This window comes from Sander vitreus, chromosome 3, assembly GCF_031162955.1.
Source record: "Sander vitreus isolate 19-12246 chromosome 3, sanVit1, whole genome shotgun sequence".
Taxonomy (NCBI): domain Eukaryota; kingdom Metazoa; phylum Chordata; class Actinopteri; order Perciformes; family Percidae; genus Sander; species Sander vitreus.
This window is the reverse complement of record NC_135857.1, coordinates 3,621,950-3,640,674: the sequence shown is the minus strand read 5'-3', so window position 1 is coordinate 3,640,674 and position 18,725 is coordinate 3,621,950. Positions and strand designations below refer to the sequence as shown.

General features: G+C 41.3%; 1 protein-coding gene across 1 annotated transcript in view; it reads right to left on the bottom strand.

Moving 5' to 3' along the window:
- Positions 1-18,725, bottom strand: part of gbe1b (glucan (1,4-alpha-), branching enzyme 1b) — a 146,860-nt gene that overhangs the window by 108,279 nt on the left and 19,856 nt on the right. The window contains exons 2-5 of the mRNA XM_078245751.1: positions 12,940-13,109; positions 9,338-9,453; positions 6,089-6,214; positions 3,301-3,436 (exon numbers count right to left, since the gene is read on the bottom strand). Coding sequence (XP_078101877.1) covers positions 3,301-3,436; positions 6,089-6,214; positions 9,338-9,453; positions 12,940-13,109 — 548 coding nt within the window. The remainder of the gene's footprint in view (positions 1-3,300; positions 3,437-6,088; positions 6,215-9,337; positions 9,454-12,939; positions 13,110-18,725) is intronic.

Below are 18,725 nucleotides of genomic sequence, written 5' to 3'. Positions count from 1 at the left end.
ATCCATTCTTTTAATCAAATCATAATTTCTATTTATTCAAATTAGTTGAGCTTCTGCCCAATCTTTCCAAGTACCCCCAGGGGTACAAGTACACCCGGTTGGGAATCACTGTCCTAGATCATATACCAAACATTAATTAAAAATGCATATCATTCTTATGATTAGTGAGGTTGATTGGACACAGGATAAAAAAAGAAGTGCAAGACGTTTTAAATTTTTATACTGACAACATTTTGTGAAAATCTCTCTGTTCACTGTTCAGATGTGTTTGGCCACGTTAATATGATACAGCAAGCATCCGGGAACATCAGGACTCAATACTATTTGACCCAGTCATACTGTATGTGTGAGCTCCAGGCATTTCCTTTTTGACACAAGCTCTACTATCCAAAAGACATGCTGCAGCTACAGGGAAACACCAGCTATCAGAGTCATAAGGTCATGTACAACATTTCAAAACGGCCTACGAAAACTGCTTCTATGAATAAGAGAACAACAGGCTTTTAAACTGCCACTGAGCACTCCAGAGGGAGGCCCTGCAGTTTTTCACTGTTGTGTGGAGCACATTTATATATTTATACTGCAGCTTCTTTTCAGGCTGGAGAGAGAGAGAAAAAAAAAAACGTTGGCTTCTGAAGCACTGGGGTGAAAGGAGGTTTCTCTTTTTTATATTTATATATACAATCTCTTCAGAGTGAAGAAAATGAAATGGCAGGCAAAGGCAGCCATCACTAGAGACGGTGGAGTTTAGCCTCCTGGAGAATCCTATTGTGCAGATTCCCAAAGCTGCTCCAGGTAGATTCTTTGACAACATTTACTCTGACAGTTTCCTTTCCCACTAAACAGGATGACACAACCAAGGAAACAGCATTCATCAGATTGCTCCTGGTTTGTCATAGCTGTGCCTTTTAATAATGTCAGTGCAGCAGGGTGTATTTGAATCCAAACTAATGCCCCATCTCGTATGAGGAGAATTGCAAACCAAGACAGGGATCTTTCCCTTAAGATTAAAGCCACATTTGAACCTAGCACTTCATTAAGTCGAGTTATTAGGAAAATTGATCACACATCGCAGTTAATGAGTCACACTTGTAATGTGAACACGTAAGATGCTGATCATAAGTCCAAGCACATTTACTGATATTTATTTTGAGTTTAACTCATCTAAATCTGCAGCTATGTGGACACCATCCTCCAGTGCTGCATATCATTATTTTATTGAAGGGAAAAATATGTATGTTTTAGCATTTTGTTAAAAATCCATTATTGAGAACTTCAATCTCAAACAATTTGTCTTCAAAAATGAAAGTTTGATCAATAGCGAGAAAAGATCACACACATTTTAAAATAAAAGCAATTTGTGTTGGACCAACAGGCAGGCTGCCATTGCCATCCATAAAACTGACAATTGAATTAATAATTAATGTTTGAAATTGTGTTGTCATTTGCCTCTTCATTTCTTTTATAAAATAGGGGAGGACATTTTAATCCTGCCAAAATTTCAATTAAACAAAATTTCTTAAGATAAAGTATTTTACCACATGTCCTCTGTCTGCTTCACTTTCTCCTAACAATCTTCACAAATATGAGACTGGTTTCTTGGATATGAAGGACATTGTTTACAGTAGCATTACTAGTCACAGTCAATAGTCACACAGTTCTGTTTATACATAGGTCTAATAAAGTACAAGTAGGACTGGGCTAAACCAAATGTATTGACTAACACACATTGAGGATCTTTTACCAATCTAACTCAAAAGACAATATTCAATAAAGAAATCGTCTGAATCCTATATAATTAAACAGCCAGGGACATTTAACCAATCAAAAAGCCCATAGCCAAGTCCAGATGCCCAAACTCTCTGAGGGTAAAATTGAACTAATCCAAACAAACACATCAGAAGTGAGTCAGTACGACAGTGCTGAATAAAAACTACTCACTTTTGAATTTATTGATATCAAACTAGTTGTGACAATTTATCATGAAATCAATTTGAGATCACATCATCCCCAAGTACAAGTCTGTATAGTATTTGTTTTACTGATACAACGTGCAGGAAGATTGATTCTTTCTACTATTGGCTGTCTGAGTCAGGATCATGCAAATGGAAATAAGTTGTCCATTTTGGAGCCATAACTGCTGTGTGGTGTGTGAGCCCTCTTTACAAAACACTGTCCAGTGATGCCATCAGGTCATGCCAGTCAACAGGATGTTGACTTGCTGATGTGGCTTTGTGCTGAGGGAGTGTGACAGGTCTGCCGCTGAAAACACTACTACTGGAGGAACAGTTAAGGACCAGCAGTTGACAGAGATGGCACAGGACACTGGCAGTTATAAAAAAAAAAAAAAAAGATAGGCACTCAAACCCCTCGAGTACTGTTTTTCCAAACATGTTGCTGGCTCTGATTTGATGTGTTGGGAGGTATACACAAAAGTAACCTTAACGCTTCACTTTCTCTCTGTTCTTGGCTGGAGAAGATACAAAATGTTGAGTCCGTCAAAGATCTCAGTGATGCTAAGATGAAGAGGATCACAGCAGGATGATTGCTATGCACTTTCTGCAGACGTCAGTTTCTAACAAAATAAGAGGGACGCCAAAAGGGAAGAGAATAATCGTATGTAGTGTCATCATGTAGTGTTGGGTATCGTGTCCCCCCAATACCGGTGCTTAAACAATACTTGTAAAACGGTGCCGGTGTCTAAACAGTGCCTAAACCGATACTCAATGAAGAAGAGTGCAAAACGACAGTCGGTGACATTAAAGAACGTCTTGTTTATTGTTTTGGTCATACGGGCACATTTAAATGATTTATTTAAAATGTATTCACAATAACTGATTTCACCAGTCAATTGCTGTTAAACGACAAAACGAAGAACCACTAGATGGCCGAAGGGTACTTTACAACAACAATGAATGCACCATGAGCTTACAAGGTGCAACTGAATGCTTCATTAGGTCCCATCGGTGTTGTTTCTCCTTCAACTACAACTCCGGTAGTGGCCGTGGTGTCTCAAAGTGCAGCTAGTGTACTCTGTGTCTTTAGCTGCAGGCCGTTGGATGTCACGGTGTTGGAATCCTTTCCAGTGAAATACAGACACACGTTAGACCGTTTGGGCTTTCAGCATTTCTAGTTTAGCTGCTAGCTAATGGTAGGCTAACGTTACCTGCTGCCAAGTGTAGTGTTAACTAACGTCACGTGCAGTGACATTTAAGTGGCACCGAAATCTGTGTTGTCATTCGGTCCGGTAGATACCGATCGTTTAGGGTTTTGGTGGACAAGCCTAGTCTCATGTCTTACCCAGGTCTTTTATACGAGGCAGCATATTGGTCGTGAAGTTGGTGTATGAGGCGACCTTTCCCTCAGGTGAAGCGATGCCTACGTGGGCCTCGTATATTCTCAGGCTCGTGGGCTTCTTTGGCCGAGGGTGGATTGGCTGGAGAGGAAACCAAAATTAGACAGAAAATCATGACAGCACAAAAAAAAAAAAGAAATACAGTACATTTGGTGAGTAATTATGAGTCATAAGGTGAAAGACACAGTGTGGGTTTCCTGGGTCTCTGCATCAATATCTTACCACAGAGGCTGATCTATGATTCACACTGTCTGTTACACAATGGGAAAGGGATTTGTTTCATACATAAAATACATTTCCTAATGTCTACCCACCAGGCCTTGTGAACCTACTATTTGAAGTACATGATTGAGCCACTTGTAAATAAAGCGAATATACTGCCAGTAAGAGGGCTCCTCTAATTAAAATGGTGCCTAATAACAAGCGACAAAGAAAGCAAGGTGGTCTTTAATAGCCTCTTATTGTTTTGCTTGTGCACACTTGTGCTGAGGGCGTTGAGTAGCATTGAGGCGCATTCAGACCCTTTCAGCATCAAGCACCCACATTAAGAATGGCCACAACAGCTGTGGATGTGAGATGTACAGTGTAGGGCTGATTTCAAACGGAACTGTATGTTTCCCACCGCGAGAAATTAAAGGAAGGAAGGACCAGGACCCCATTTTAAGAGGGAACACTGAGCAGTCCCAACATACAGTCATTTTAGTGACATAACAGAGGACATAAGCTTGATAAAACCTTTTCTTTTTTTCTTTTTTTTTTTTTTTACTATCAAACCATGAAAGTTGTGATGAGGTCTTTTAAGCCTCTGGGCCCTATCTTGCACCCAGCGCAATTGACTTTGTACACCGACGCATGTATCAGTCCTATTTTGCACCCGACGCACAGCGGACTTTTCCCTCCACAGACTCACATCTGTAAATTAGGGAATGAACTTGCGCTCCCGGGGGCGGTTCAGCAAAAAGAGGAGGCGTGTTCCGGCGCAAACGTTCCCTAGTGCTATTTTGCAGTTTCAGAAAACAGTTCCGCCACAGAACAGGAAAAACCTAGTCTAAAGTCAGTGGCGTGTTATTCAGATGCTATGTTAAGGGCGCATGCTTGGCTGTAATGTAGAGTGTGCACACCGCTCATACACTTTGCTTCTCTCATCTCACGGACACAGCAGTTCCCATTTTTGCAAACCAAACATAAATACAAGGAAAAATATGACCTTGTTTTACACAACATTTCCATGAATCATGGATGTTTGATGACATAAATGAGGAAATATTAGAGGACTTAAGGAGATGTGATGTTGAACTGCATGTGTCGATGCCACTTAACCCAAATGCACCAGCAGCAGCACGGGAGAGGAGAGACAGAAGAGCTGCATCGTCTATAGTGAGGTCATCACGATCTAATGTTAGACTACATTGTAAAAATATCAACATGCATTCATAACCTCGTGATTCAGTGAGAGTGAGCCCAAAACATCGGAAAGTATGTTTTTGTGACATTTCTTTATTTACATTTTGTCAACAAGAAAAATTAATAGCAAACGTCAGTCTCCTCGGCGGTGAACCGCTCCTGGCGTGCGCCCATGGATGTATTAAGAGCGTGCGTCTAGCAAATCCGCCATTATAACAGCAATCCGCCATGGAACAAGCGCGCCTGCTTTTAAAGGGAATGTGAGATAACGCTCCGATTGGTTTGTAACAATATTATTACCTGTTTTAAATTAAAAATAGACAAATTAGTTAAATCTAACTTTTTTATTTATTTATTTATATATAGCACTTTACAGCAACCAGCAGGTATCCAAAGTGCTTAACATCAGAAACCAAGAGTAAAAACACATATCATACAATAGAAAGAATGAACATAGAAAACAGTAAAATCAGAAAAGGTTACAAAGAAACAGAAGAATGAAATTGTCACACCACTGCTACGTATTAAAAGCCAGACTAAACAGATACGTTTTGAGTTTGGATCTAAAAAGACCTACATCTGTAATAGTGCGAATACCAGGGGGTAACTTGTTCCAGAGTCTCGGGGCAGCAACTGCAAAAGCCTGATCACCCCACCGTTTATACCTAGACCTTGGCACTTCTAAAACTCACTGATTTGAAGAGCGCAATGACCGGTTGTGCTCCCGCAAAGTTAAAATTTCAGACAAATCCTCCGGGGGCAGACCAGTTAAAACCTTGAAAGCAAACAATAAAATCTTAAAATCTATTCTAAAAACGCACAGGGAGCCAATGTAGGGTGTAGAGAACGGGAGTGATGTGTGCACGTCTGGATGTATTTGTTAAAAAGCGAGCAGCAGCATTTTGCAAGTTGAAGTTGTGAGATGGAGGTTTGATTCAGACCAACACAAAGAGCATTACATTAATCCAACCTTGAACTAATAAGAGCATGAATCGCCTTTTCTAGATCGTGCCTGTTAAGGAAGGGCTTAACTTTAGCCAGGAGACGAAGCTGGAAACACGAAACAACATTACTGATCTGCTTGTCAAATTTCATGCTGCAATCAAAAGTAACCCCCAACTTTTTGACAGCTGACCTAGTGTAACATGCCAGAGCGCCCAGACTCAAAGCTGGACCATTTTGCATGCCTGAAGTACTGAAAATAATACACTCCATTTTAGCTTCATTTTGATGCTTTTTTCATCTGAAAAATAATAATAAATACAAAAAGAAAGTACACACTTTTTTTGTTTTGTTTTTTGTTTTTTAAATAAAATAGTAATAACTTACAGTGTAGGGCTGAGGGGGGTCCCAGTGAACCCAGTTGTAGATGACAGATTCCTCCTCCCTGTTCACATATTTGGCCCAGGGCGAGTTGCGGTACAGCCGGCCACCATCCTTAGTGTGAACTACCACCTGGGAAAAAAGACAAATGAGTGTAATGTTAAAGCAAGGGCACTTAAACAATGACATAGACAGGGGATATTTGAAAGACAGGACAGGCAATTTACATATGCTGAGAGGAAGGGGACACACAAACACGTTGTCCAATAGGCAGACAGGATATGGACCACACCATACACATTGTAGCATTGGAAATCTCAATAGTATGCAGACTAGAGTAAAGCGGAAAACATTGCAAAAAAAGGGAAAAACTTAGCCCGAACAATAACAGACCTAACAGTTTCAGAGGCCTGGCCACAAATCAATGGAGGCTTCAAGGTCTTCCGTGACTCCTGCGTGTTTCTGTCCCTGGACGTGTGCGATTATTTTAAAGTCAGCATTTATTTACATCTTCCAGCCATGAAATGCTTACATCCTAAAACTGTGCTGTTACTCCCCATCTATTACACAGAAAAGATGGAGCAGATTGTTCAACCAATAAACCAAACATTTTTCAATGTGTCAACGTGAAAACCACCAATCTTCCAGAAAGCAGCCTACTCTCCAAACCAAAACTCACACACAGCTGTAAGCCTATTATACTGCATTCCCAGAGAGCACTGAAGACATACAGTATTATGGTGTACTGTTAGAGCAGTGATTTACTAACTTCTGTTGTTGCAAGGGGCTGCGTGGAAAGATTGTGGCGCCAATAACTAATTTGAAAATAGAAATTGAATAAATAGAAATTATGATTTCATTAAATGAATATATTAGCTGGACACTGTCCAAATGTTGCAGTTATGTAAGAGTGTGTGCAAACTAGTTAGCAAGTGAGCACAGAAGTTTTAAACAGGTAGCTTAAAGTAATGAATAAAAATAGTAGAAAAAGTATTTTCCCTAGGTTTGTGGGAGAGAGAGGCGCACGTATTTGTTGGGGGGAGGGGGGGGGGGTGTTTAGGGATACTAGAGCAGATAATTAAAGACAGAGCCTGCTAAAGAAATCCACTGGGGACCTACTATAACTATTAGATCTTGATATAATCAAGTCATTAAGTCAGTTATGATGCTCACATTGATTTGACATGCATTTGGCTTAGGTGCTGCCCAAAACGACTTGGGTGCAGCGCCTTATATCGGTAGGGAAAACTCTGAAATAAATGAATAAAAGTAATGACTAAACAGTCCAAATGATTAGCTCAAAGTAATGGCTAAACAGTTGAAATAGGTAGCTTCACTTCAAGTAGTAGCCTACTAGTAGTATGATTGCTGATCAAACCAAACCAGCCTAAATATTGACGGTATAACAAGTATGAAAACATTACCATTAGTATGTATAGTGTTATACATTTGGAACATACATTGGGAGTTGATGAAGGGGTAGAGGAGAGGGGAGTTTATCTGACAGGACTGTGGGAGTACCTCAGACCAAAAAGGTTGGGAACCACTGTTGTAAAGGACAAAAAGCTACTGTATTAACCAGAATACTTGTTGTGGTGAATCTGGATTCAATGGCAATTATCCTGTTTTTTTTTTGGGGGGGAGGGGTGCAACTCCTCGGTTGGTTTTAACACAGCCACACCCTGGCTCATCTTGAGAGGGGATTTGAGCCAGGGAGCAATTTAGAAATATTGAAAATCATTATTATCCTTTGCCTCTCATCTATTATGTCTGAAATTTAGGACTGGAAGGGGGTCAAATGGGTGTAGTTTGGAAATCTAACTGAAAAGTTACTTTGCCTCCATCAGTCAAATAAGAAAGGAGAAAGCCAGCGTGAGAGTTGGAAAAACCCACCAAGATATCGATCCTGTAGCGTTACCCACAGTGTGTGTTCACCCTGTTTTGTCCCCTGCAGAACCAGCCATTAGAACCCAACTAATTCTGGCTGCTGTTGTGAAGTAATGACTGTTCCAATGCCACCTGCCTGCAAGCCATTGGCCAGACCCCCCTCTGGGCTTTTTTCATTATGGCCAGGCCACCTGGGGGTTAGTTGCTTGGCTCCCCTTATGACATGCTTCACAGTTTATAGGATTAGGAAAAGATAGTTGGATAAATGGACTGGCATAAAGCCTGACAGAGCCATGGTCCTTCAGACAAATTGGCCAGCATTTGTAATATTAAAGACAAATCTGACTGCTAGGAAGGCTGAGGGGGGTGCATGAAGAGGAAAAACAACCAGGAGCCAGGCAATATGCAAGAAGTTAGGTGTGGATTTAAAACAAAGTGGGTGTTTGATTGCTTAGATAACACCTTGGTTCACTTCTCTAAAGTCTTGCATACTACTACAACATTAAGAGCTCATTGTAAATACTTGACTGCACCCACAAAAGGACACTGCTCGTTTATGGAGACAAATTGGGCCCTGAACAAAAGGGGGATAGAAGGGCAAGCTGCTCTACATGAGAGTGATTGGCGCTAGGCTTGTGCTTCCACGAGGGAGTGCTGTGGAACTAATTCTAAAGTGGAGCTCACAGCAAGACAGCCATTCATAGGCAGCAGGGGTGCACAAGGAAAGGCCAGGTGCCAGCTTTTCCATCTGCTTCTTATCGTCCTTAGACTGACCTCCGCTGACAATGGGAGCCGGGCAGCCTGTCCAGGGCGCGGGAGTGTGCCAACGATGACCCGGTCCCAAGGAGAGTGGCGCCGCTATGCCATCCATTCCACGCCTGGCATCTCATGTCAGGATTATTTCTCTACCACGCTGTTTGCTTGGGAGACAATGCAAAATGGGAGGTGTGTCTTTTGCATTTAACCCTGTTGAATTATTTACTAGAGCTAAAAACCAATCATGTACATCCAATGCAGGAGGGGGGAAGGGGGGAGTGATTTGCACAGACAAACACGGCACAATGTCCTCAGGGATACTTGCCACAGTCATGAGCTGAAATAAAAACCATCAGCGGAGCTCCTCAGGTGTATCTACCCAACACTGTGCAGACTGTGTACATACAGTAATCTCCCTTCTGCCCGCTGTGAGTATGGCATGTTGTTGACGGCGACATGCCAGGTTTGCACTGGGTTCATAAGAACCCAGTGCAAACCACACATGACAGGGAATCTCCCTCGCACATTACAGTGACAAGCCCCCGTACCACCGCGGCAAGATGACACCTACTGAGGGTGTGAAAATAGGCATGAAGATGTTCTGTTCCCTACCTTGAGTTTGGTGTTGTGATCCACAGCTGGAGACTTGTCATGCTTGGGCGGCAGAATCAGTTCCCACTTGCCAAATGGTTTCTTGGTGTAGGGGTGGGAGAATTTCTCCCAGCCATCTATAGGGGGAACAATCCCATCCAAATGAGTTGGGTTACAACACAGAGCCAAACGTCATACTGGTCAGCTGTATCCTAATCAAGGAAAGCCATATGATCATAGATGCTTATGACAGAGCAGCCCAAGTCAGAACATGAATCTCTCTCGTTTTCTTTTGGTATGAAGGCGAGAAGATTAGGGAAACGTCTGAAGAAATTCATATTTAGTGAAGCACAAATATGGTTTTTTTTGTATTTTGTTTATCAGCTTGGGATCTATCTTGTGACCCATTGGGAGGTCTTGACCCCCAGATTGAAAAATACTACCTTGTCCATATTTTGTACTGTCCCGGTTCATTGGGTTTGTTTGGGGAGGTTTTCCTAACCTGAAGCGAGGGTCGAAAAGAACAGAGGGTGTCGTATGCTGTAGAGATTGTAAAGCCGCATGAGGCAAATTTGTGATTTGTGATATTGGGCTATATCAATAAAATTGACTTGACTTGACTACTGCTAATGTGGAAATTAGCTTGACACAGTGTTGATGTACTATGCTGACCAAGAACAAGGCTCATATCACTCCTACAAGTGTGCTGTACTGTTTGGTAGAAGACTGAGATTTACGGATTACCTTTATTTAAAGCCTGTACATGTGCTTATACATTTCTTAGAAATTCTTCTTAGAAATTATTTTGATAACGTGCGTTTTTGTTTATAGACACACTTGATGCACATGTGATGCAGTCTGGACTTGTTGCTTTTAGTGTCTTTTTTTAAAATGCTACCACTAGGAGTCCCCAAAGTCAGAAATTTAAAAATCCAACCACATTACTTTTGATTACAAATTAAACAATTACCTGTTGCATTCTTCCTTATTACAGGAGTCTCTCTCTCTCTCTCTCTCTCTCTCTCTCTCTCTCTCTCTCTCTCTCTGTACTTTTGCAACAGTGAGTAAAGCGGCAGGCTCAGCCATATAAAAGAAAAACTGATAAAATATCACTTCTCACTGCTCATTGAATTATCTCTCGGAAGGGAACAACAGAGACGAGTTACGTTCATAGTCTGCTCATACCACATTACAAACTGTCGTTGACTGGCAGGAATATATCAGGACACAAAACATTTATCAAAAAGCAGCCACCTTGGCATGTCAATTTAGGATGCCGTTTTTATTCAGTAATCCAGATCTGTTTGCTATTCATGAGCAAAAACAACGGCAGGATAGAAAATAAATCACAGGCGATGCTCCAGAAGTGACCGGGCACAACACCAGTACTTTTCAGAGGCAGGCCAAGTCATTTTTTTTCCCTTTTACAATTTATGCATCTCCCTTTGCTTAAACTCCTCTAAAAAAAAATAATAAACAACAGTGCATTATGCATCCAACCTGCACCATATTCGTGACTAGGGCTGTCGGGCTGTTTCCACATTTACTCTGAAATTGAAATCAAATAATATGACTGAGCCATGTCAAAATGTAATCTCTCACAGAATTGAATGCCGGAATTGAGCTGCTGCCCAAGGTCCTGGGAAGATAATTAAAAAAGGGAACAGGAGAAATATGGAAAGAGGGAATGGCAGCAACAGCAACTAACTGGCACAAAAAAAATGTGTAGGGACAATAAACAAATTGACAAATCTCCAGGTTTTTGCACACAGTATCAATCTGAAGGTATTACTGTTAGCGTTTGCTTTCCTTCATCATTAGCTGCAGGGTGTCGGATCAGAATGGCTGCGGCACAGAGGTAAGTGTTTGTGCTGTGGCATGGCAAATGGTATCCGAGTTATGTGCACAGGTCTGGATTGTTTCACCATCATTCTTGTTTTTTTTTCTTCTGTTATTACATTCTTTTTTTGTTTGTCCGCTGACAGTAATAAATCACTAACTGGCATGTGTTATAGCTGCATTAATATTTTTTGATAAAAAGGAAAGAAAATGACACAGCGAGCTTGATTTACCTTGTATATCTATTTGATAGATGAGAGCAAGTCTCATTTAATCTTGTTAATGATGACAAAAATAAATAATCTTGCTGCATTTTCCGCAGCCCGCATAAATGGAAAATAACACTCAAAAGACTATTAACCTGAAATTACTTTCAAAGTTGGGACCGGAGGGGATAGAGATTTCAGCGCGAACACAGAGGTTGCACTCTCTCAACAACTTTGCAGGCGATGATGAAATAACCAGCTACTGAAATATTAAAAAACACTTTCACATTCAAAAGAACCCCCCCTCAGTATGCAAGTGTATCCTGTGTAATCAATATCTTCCACATTTCCTACTCCCAGGTTGGTTGATCTAAAGGGATGACCACAGTTTTCTCTGCTTTTTCTTACATTTTTGGCCCCCTTGTGTTAAAATGCCACGTTACTTATTTAAAGGCACAGTGAAGATATGCAACCTTCCTGTTGGCACTGAAATCCCTTTTTCCTTTTTTGGTCCCAACAGTCTATGTAGCTCTGTATTACAGTGTAATTTCTTTTTTAGGAATCCAATTTATTATTGCAAATGGATTGCTATTATACAACTGTGATAAAGCGTACTTTCATCCATCAGCTTGATGCATGCATCTTTTAAACATAATAAGAAACACAAATGAAGATGTCCTAACAAAAAAAGTCTCACTATTTTGTGCAAATGAACGGATAATAAAAAAAAAATTAAAAAACCTAACTATGGAGGTTATAGCCTCGAATTTGAGCTTTACTTCCAGGGTCTTTACATCCTTAATGGGTACATTTTGTAGGAATGGTAACACCTTTAAACACAGAACATGCATGTGTGGAAAGGCTGATTATCGGCCCTGGACAATTATCCGGCCCGTTTTTTTGGCAGTTTGCAGATTATCTGTATCGGCGTTTTATTTGTCTGATAACCGATAAAGTTAATGAATTAAAAAGTGTTCTACTTTGGCTCGGCTACAGCTCTGCGTTGGTTTCACTCACCACTGAGTCTGACTTCATGTCCCGCCCACAACGCTATCTGACTCTACTGGGGATTATGTTGAAAGTTTCTCATTTATTAAATAAGTGCTTAAAGCATCTAAACAGAGATTTGTGTTGGAGTTTGTAACATTCCAAAAATCTTAATTTTGACTTAAACATTAGAATTTTTAACTGTAAATTTTCGGTAATGCATGTATGGTGTAGCCTAAATTTCCTCAGTGATTTGATCGCATTAACCAAACATGCTACGGGGGGGGGGCCAACAGAGTCTGAAAACATATGGAACGAAACGGGAGCGGGACGGATTCGGGAGTCTTTCTCTCGGGATTTTGCAGGATAGGATTTTTTTTTTTTGGGGGGGTCACGTGATCGGGATGTGACGGGAGTATTTTCGTGGCGCTCGGGATGGGATGGGAGCGACAACCGATTCCCGTTTCACCCTCTAATGTGTGGATAATACAACTCCATAATACAACGTGAGAGCTTTATGGAAACCCAACCTGGACATCACACAGCTGACATGTTGTTCAGCAGCCGACAGTTTCTCCTCAGGCTACTTACTGAAGTCACCGGTGAGGAAGAGGGCCTCTGCACCCGGAGCCCACTCTTGAAAAAACAGGCTGTTGTCAGGCTGTCGCTGCACACCGAAGGTCTCGTAGCTGCGCGTGAACTTCTCGAAGCCTCCTTCTGCCTCTTCCAGCCGTAAAAGCTGCTTCTGTAGCAGCTCATACCTTCTCTCACACACACACACACACACACACACACACACACATATGAATTCAATGGAATCCCCTCTAATTTGTTAGATACATACAATGTTATATATCATCAGTGATGTTGAATTCCCAGACTTGCGAATTCCAGTTATTTGCTTTTTGACAACCCTCCCCGGAGAACATCAATTGCATTCTCTCTACACACACGTAGCCAGACCTGGCTGTTACAGTATGTGTGTGTAGAGAGCCCAAAAAAAAAAAAAGCACCTGGGACAACCTTGTACGAGTTTCTGAAGCTTTCTCTCTGTATGTTAGTGTAGTGTTACCTGTTGATTTTTTTTAGTCATCCAATTAAAATGAATGGGGAAGAAGATATTCATCAGTAATTAGCAGTAATGCTACCATTACTGGAAAAAGCAGCCCCTCTATTGTACCCTGTCAGTGTTATCACTTATCAGCCATTAATAACCATTCATAACAATGCCGTTAGTGGTGAAAACAATTTCCAAAACCCATTGGTTACATTCACATGTCATTTCAATGCAATCAAATAAAAAATATTTCACTGAGTAAGTAATTATTTCCACTCATTTCTGTCTTAGATTTAACGGGTTGCCCAGCTGTTTTTTTTTTTTTTTAAACAGTCTGGAAATTTTAGAGTAGAGATTTCCTTAAAGGCAGGCATAGAGACTACTAATGATCAATCTTTCATTAGACTATATCCACAACGTTCCACTTCCGGGATTGCTCTTGTTCTGCCGGAAATTTCACCGGATGTCACTCTTTTCGGGTGTCCGTTTTCGGATGTCCCGTCCCCTTCCGCTTTCTTTGTGTTGGCGTTCTAACCTCTGGTGGATTTCTGAGGACTATTGTTAACTGCTCCTCAGATCTCTGCAGGGTAAATCCAGACAGCTAGCTAGACTATCTGTCCAATCGGAGTTTTCTGTTGCACGACTAAAACAACTTTTGAACGTACACATGTTCCACCAAAACAAGTTCCTTCCCGAGGCTATTTTGCAGCGGCACCGTGGCTCCGCTCGGTGCTTAGTGCCGCCCAAGACGATTGTGATTGGTTTAAAGAAATGCCAAAAAAAACTGAGCACATTTTTCTCGTCTCGGCTAGCCAGACCCTCCTCTGTAGCGCTGTGGAGGAAGGGCTGGCAATGCGAGACTGATCTTTCATTGAATAATGATGAATGGAAACAGGCCTTTTAAATGCAATGATTCAAGCTACAATCCAAACATAAATAAGCACTTTAATGATGTTTTATAAGTTTACAATTGAAGTACTTCACTTGTCATTCTACTAACAGTCTATGTAAAGTGACATGTTGTGTCTTAGATTAAATAAGTGAACACCAACCAAAAGAAAGATGTTTGAATAAGTATGTACTGTATGCATGTGTTTGAAAATGTTCCTTAGTTTACACATATTTACAGCTTTGCTAAAAATTGCAGCACATGCAGTGTAGCAGTGCTGCATCTCAATGCGTTCTTACTAACGTTATCTCTTTCAGGTCCTACCTCGGGATGCAAACCTGCCTCATTCCTTCAGGAATGTCTGACAGAGGTTTATCTCTCAGGATATGCCTGTAGTCAAGTTACCTTCAACTGGGAAGGATAGACTTACTACTTTGCAATTTATCTCACTTAAGTTCCTGCAGCCAGCTGGTGTCCATATCAGATCCCCCCTGGTACAGAAAGCCTCTTTCAGCCAGCTGAGTTAAGTGCACTCTCTCCCCTATAGCCACGAAGCCAAGCTCAGACTGGCCTGTGAATGCCCTGGGGCTAGTGATGATGGGCTGAAGTAACAGCGCGATTTCTCAGCAGCTGCTCCCTGTGTCGAGCATAGAAGACACAGACAGTACTTGCCAAATGGAAACCTTTAAAGTCCAACCCATGATGCCACATGCCTCGTTTGCCACTTTGTCACCATTTCAAGAATATGCTTAGGAGGAGGATAGGATTCGAAGGGAGGATTCACATAAGGGCTCCACCGCCACAATATTAATAGGAATTAGGGTTGGGTATCAAACTCTGTACTTTTTTTAGGTACCAACCGAATTACGTCGGTACTACCGAGGACCGATTCACTTGAAATCAAACGGTGCCAAATTTTGGAACCTGAGAGCGCAAGCTCATCTGTCCTCTCTGCATGTTGATAGAGAGCCGAGCGCCGACACACACACACACACACACACACACACACACACACACACACACACACACACACACACACACCTCTGTTTAAGTCACAGTGACAAAGCGGTTGCAACTGTGGTTACACTTTTCAAAACTTCACGCTGACAGCATATATAACGGCGAGGCGAAAAAGTCGCGGTATGGTTAATGTTAGACTTCCTCTGTGACAGGCAGGCACCACAGTGTTCACTATGCCCTGACAGGCAGGCACCACAGTGTTCACTATGCCCTGACAGGCAGGCACCACAGTGTTCACTATGCCCTGACAGGCACCTGACAGGCAGGCACCACAGTGTTCACTATGACCTGACAGGCAGGCACCACAGTGTTCACTATGACCTGACAGGCAGGCACCACAGTGTTCACTTTGCCCTGTTGACTGAGTGACAGGGAAAGGTTGCGGGGCAAGGCAACTTCTAAAGCACATATTAGCAACAAGGCAATTCAAAACGCTTTACAGCCAACATTAAAGAGCAGTTTAAAAGGAGATAGAAAATAAAAACAGCTTAAAATAAAATAAGATACAAATACAGGAATAAAACATACAGTGCAGTGTAAGAAATGAATATTTAGTTAGTTGGTAAGGATGGGTTTGGGAGGAGAGAGGGAGGGAGGGAGTTATATTTTGTGTGGCATGTGAATTGTTCTAAATAAATAACAAAATGTTCAAACTAAATAGAATAAATAGGTTTGGAATTATTTTTTACAACTGAAATCAATTTTTTGTTATTACAGAGGGAAAGTACTGCCAAAATGTACCGTTGGGTACAAATGATTATAACTAATGAGTTCCAGAAGGTTGGACCAGTGGGAATAGTGAGCCAAAATCCTGTATGGATGCAGTATTCACCGCACATCTCATTGGGTCCGTTTCCACTAGAGATTTCAGCAAGGAGGCGAGAGGAGACCACACATCACAAATGAACTGTGCCTGTAAAGAAATGTCTGCACATATAAATAAATTTTTTTTATTGTCATCGCGATTTCAACTTCTGCAATGAACACATCGCAAAAGACTTAGGATAGCACTCAGGATCCTCGAGTTAGTTGAACTAGAGTATCAGTAGGAAACTGCAAAGTACTTTTCCTTTACTTTTATTAATTCAACAAGCAAGTTTGTCATATTTTTGCAGAATACTGAAAGGAGCAGAAACGCAGTACTGAGTTGATTTTATTTGAATATCTATAATATCGCAAGTAATATCGTTATCGCGATATTCAACAATGTAATCGGATATCATATCGTGCAGCCCTATAGACCCAATCACAATGTTTGTTTACAATAACTTCGGGGTAGAAAACTCCTGCGTCCCGTTCAATGCCGCGGAGCAAACAGGGGATGAGGAACAACTGGATATGCTCTCATCTCATTCATCTAAAATGCATGTGTGATGCTTTTATATGCCAAAACTTTAGCTTGGAGAGCTAATTTACCTGTTGGGCCACCGACTAAAGAAAATGACACCACCCAAACTAGCAGTCAGTCCGACTGGCGGTGACAAGTTGCTGTTCGTAACGTTAGATTTGGTTTATCAAAGACACTAGCAAAGCAACACAGGACAGAAAATAAGCACAGCAGAAACGTGAGATAGGTCGGCCCACTATGTTTAATCCTAAGAGCCCTATCTTGCAGCCGGCGCAAGACCGACGCAGTTGTCAATTTCCCGTCCAGCACCCACATCGTTTAAATAGAAAATGCAAATGCACCTGCGCCCATCTTTGCACACATGGCCGTGCTGGTCTTACAGGGAGGTGTGTTCAGGTGCATTCTGGGCTTATTGCTATCTTGAGGCAGCGGGAAGTGATCGCGCCATTGACCAACAAAAACCTGGTCTAAAGTCAATAGCGCAGCATTTCATTGTTATTTTAACAGCAAATTAGTAAAATGCTCCTAGGCTCGTGCACGCCGCGCACACACTATGCTTGTTACACACACAGGGACGCACAGCAGCACACCCACATGCAAAAGATTACAAATAAAAATATTACGGTGCAAATCCTCCATCATAATAGCAATGCGCCAAGGTCCAAACGCGCCTGGCTTTTAAAGGGAATGAGAGATCACACTCACACTTTTTTCCACTGTCAAACTGGCAAAAGTGGATTTGGACACGCCCTAAACGCACCTGAGCCAGGCGCTTCACGCCGTGCGCTTAGATCGTTAAAATAGGGCCCTATATCTTTAAACGTTACAGTCACGGCTGAAAATGACAGAAATAAACAAGTTTCCTAATTTCACATATCTCTGCAATTCAAATCAACTGCCAGTTGTCTATCCGGAAGTGACTTTTGTGTTAGCTGAAAAGAAACTATTCATTTCAGGAAGTCATTAACAAAGCTGAAGCTATAGGCAAAAATCACAACTTTGAGTTACTTTATATTTTTCTTTATTGACAATCAGACAGAAACGTTTTTTTTTAAATTCATGGTCAATAAACCTTATTTAAATGACATATTACCTGATTTTTGAGTGACTAATAGTTTAGTTTAGAGGATGTTGAGTAAAATCACGTTTTTGTCAAACATGTCAAAGTTTAGTCTGGAAAATGGTTTTAAAACCTTTTAAAAAAAAATGTTTTTAGCTTTTTATTTAAATGGAAATAATCATTAATTGTACCTGCAAAGAACATTGTATGGATTCAATACAACATACATCCATGCATCCACGTTATTTTTAGGCATATTTGTGATATAACAAAACATTGAAAACGTGTCAAATTTGACCCGAGGACAACACAAGGGTTAAAGTAATTGGACAATTGTGTCAAAAGCTGTTTCATGAGCAGGTGTGGGCTATCCCCTCATTATTTCATCATCAATTAGGCAGATAAAAAGTCTGGAGTTGATTTCAGGTGTGGCATTTTCATTTGGAAGCTGTTGCTGCGAATCCACAACATGCGGTCAAAGGAGCTCTCAATGCAAGTAAAGCAGGCCATCCTTAGGCTGAGATCATCAGAGAGATAGCAGAAACATTAGGAGTGGCCAAATCAACAGTTGGGTACATTCTGAGAAAACAGGAACGCACCGGTGAGCTCAGCAATACAAAAAGGCCTGGACGTCCACGGAAGACAACAGTGGTTGATGGTCACAGGATCCTTTCCATGGTAAAGAAGAACCCCTTCACAACATCTAGTGAAGTGAAGAAGACTCTCCAGGAAGTAGGCGTATCGTTAGCCAAGTCTACCATAAAGAGAAGACTTCACAAGAGCAAATACAGAGGGTTCACCACAAGGTGCAAACCATTCATAAGCCTCAAGAATAGAAAAGCCAGATTCGAGTTTGCCAGAAGACATCTAAAAAAGCCAGCCCAGTTCTGGAACAGCATTCTTTGGACTGTTGAAACTGAGATCAACCTGTACCAGAATGATAGCAAGAGAAAAGTATGGAGAAGGCTCGGGACGGCTCTTGATCCGAAGCACACCACATCAT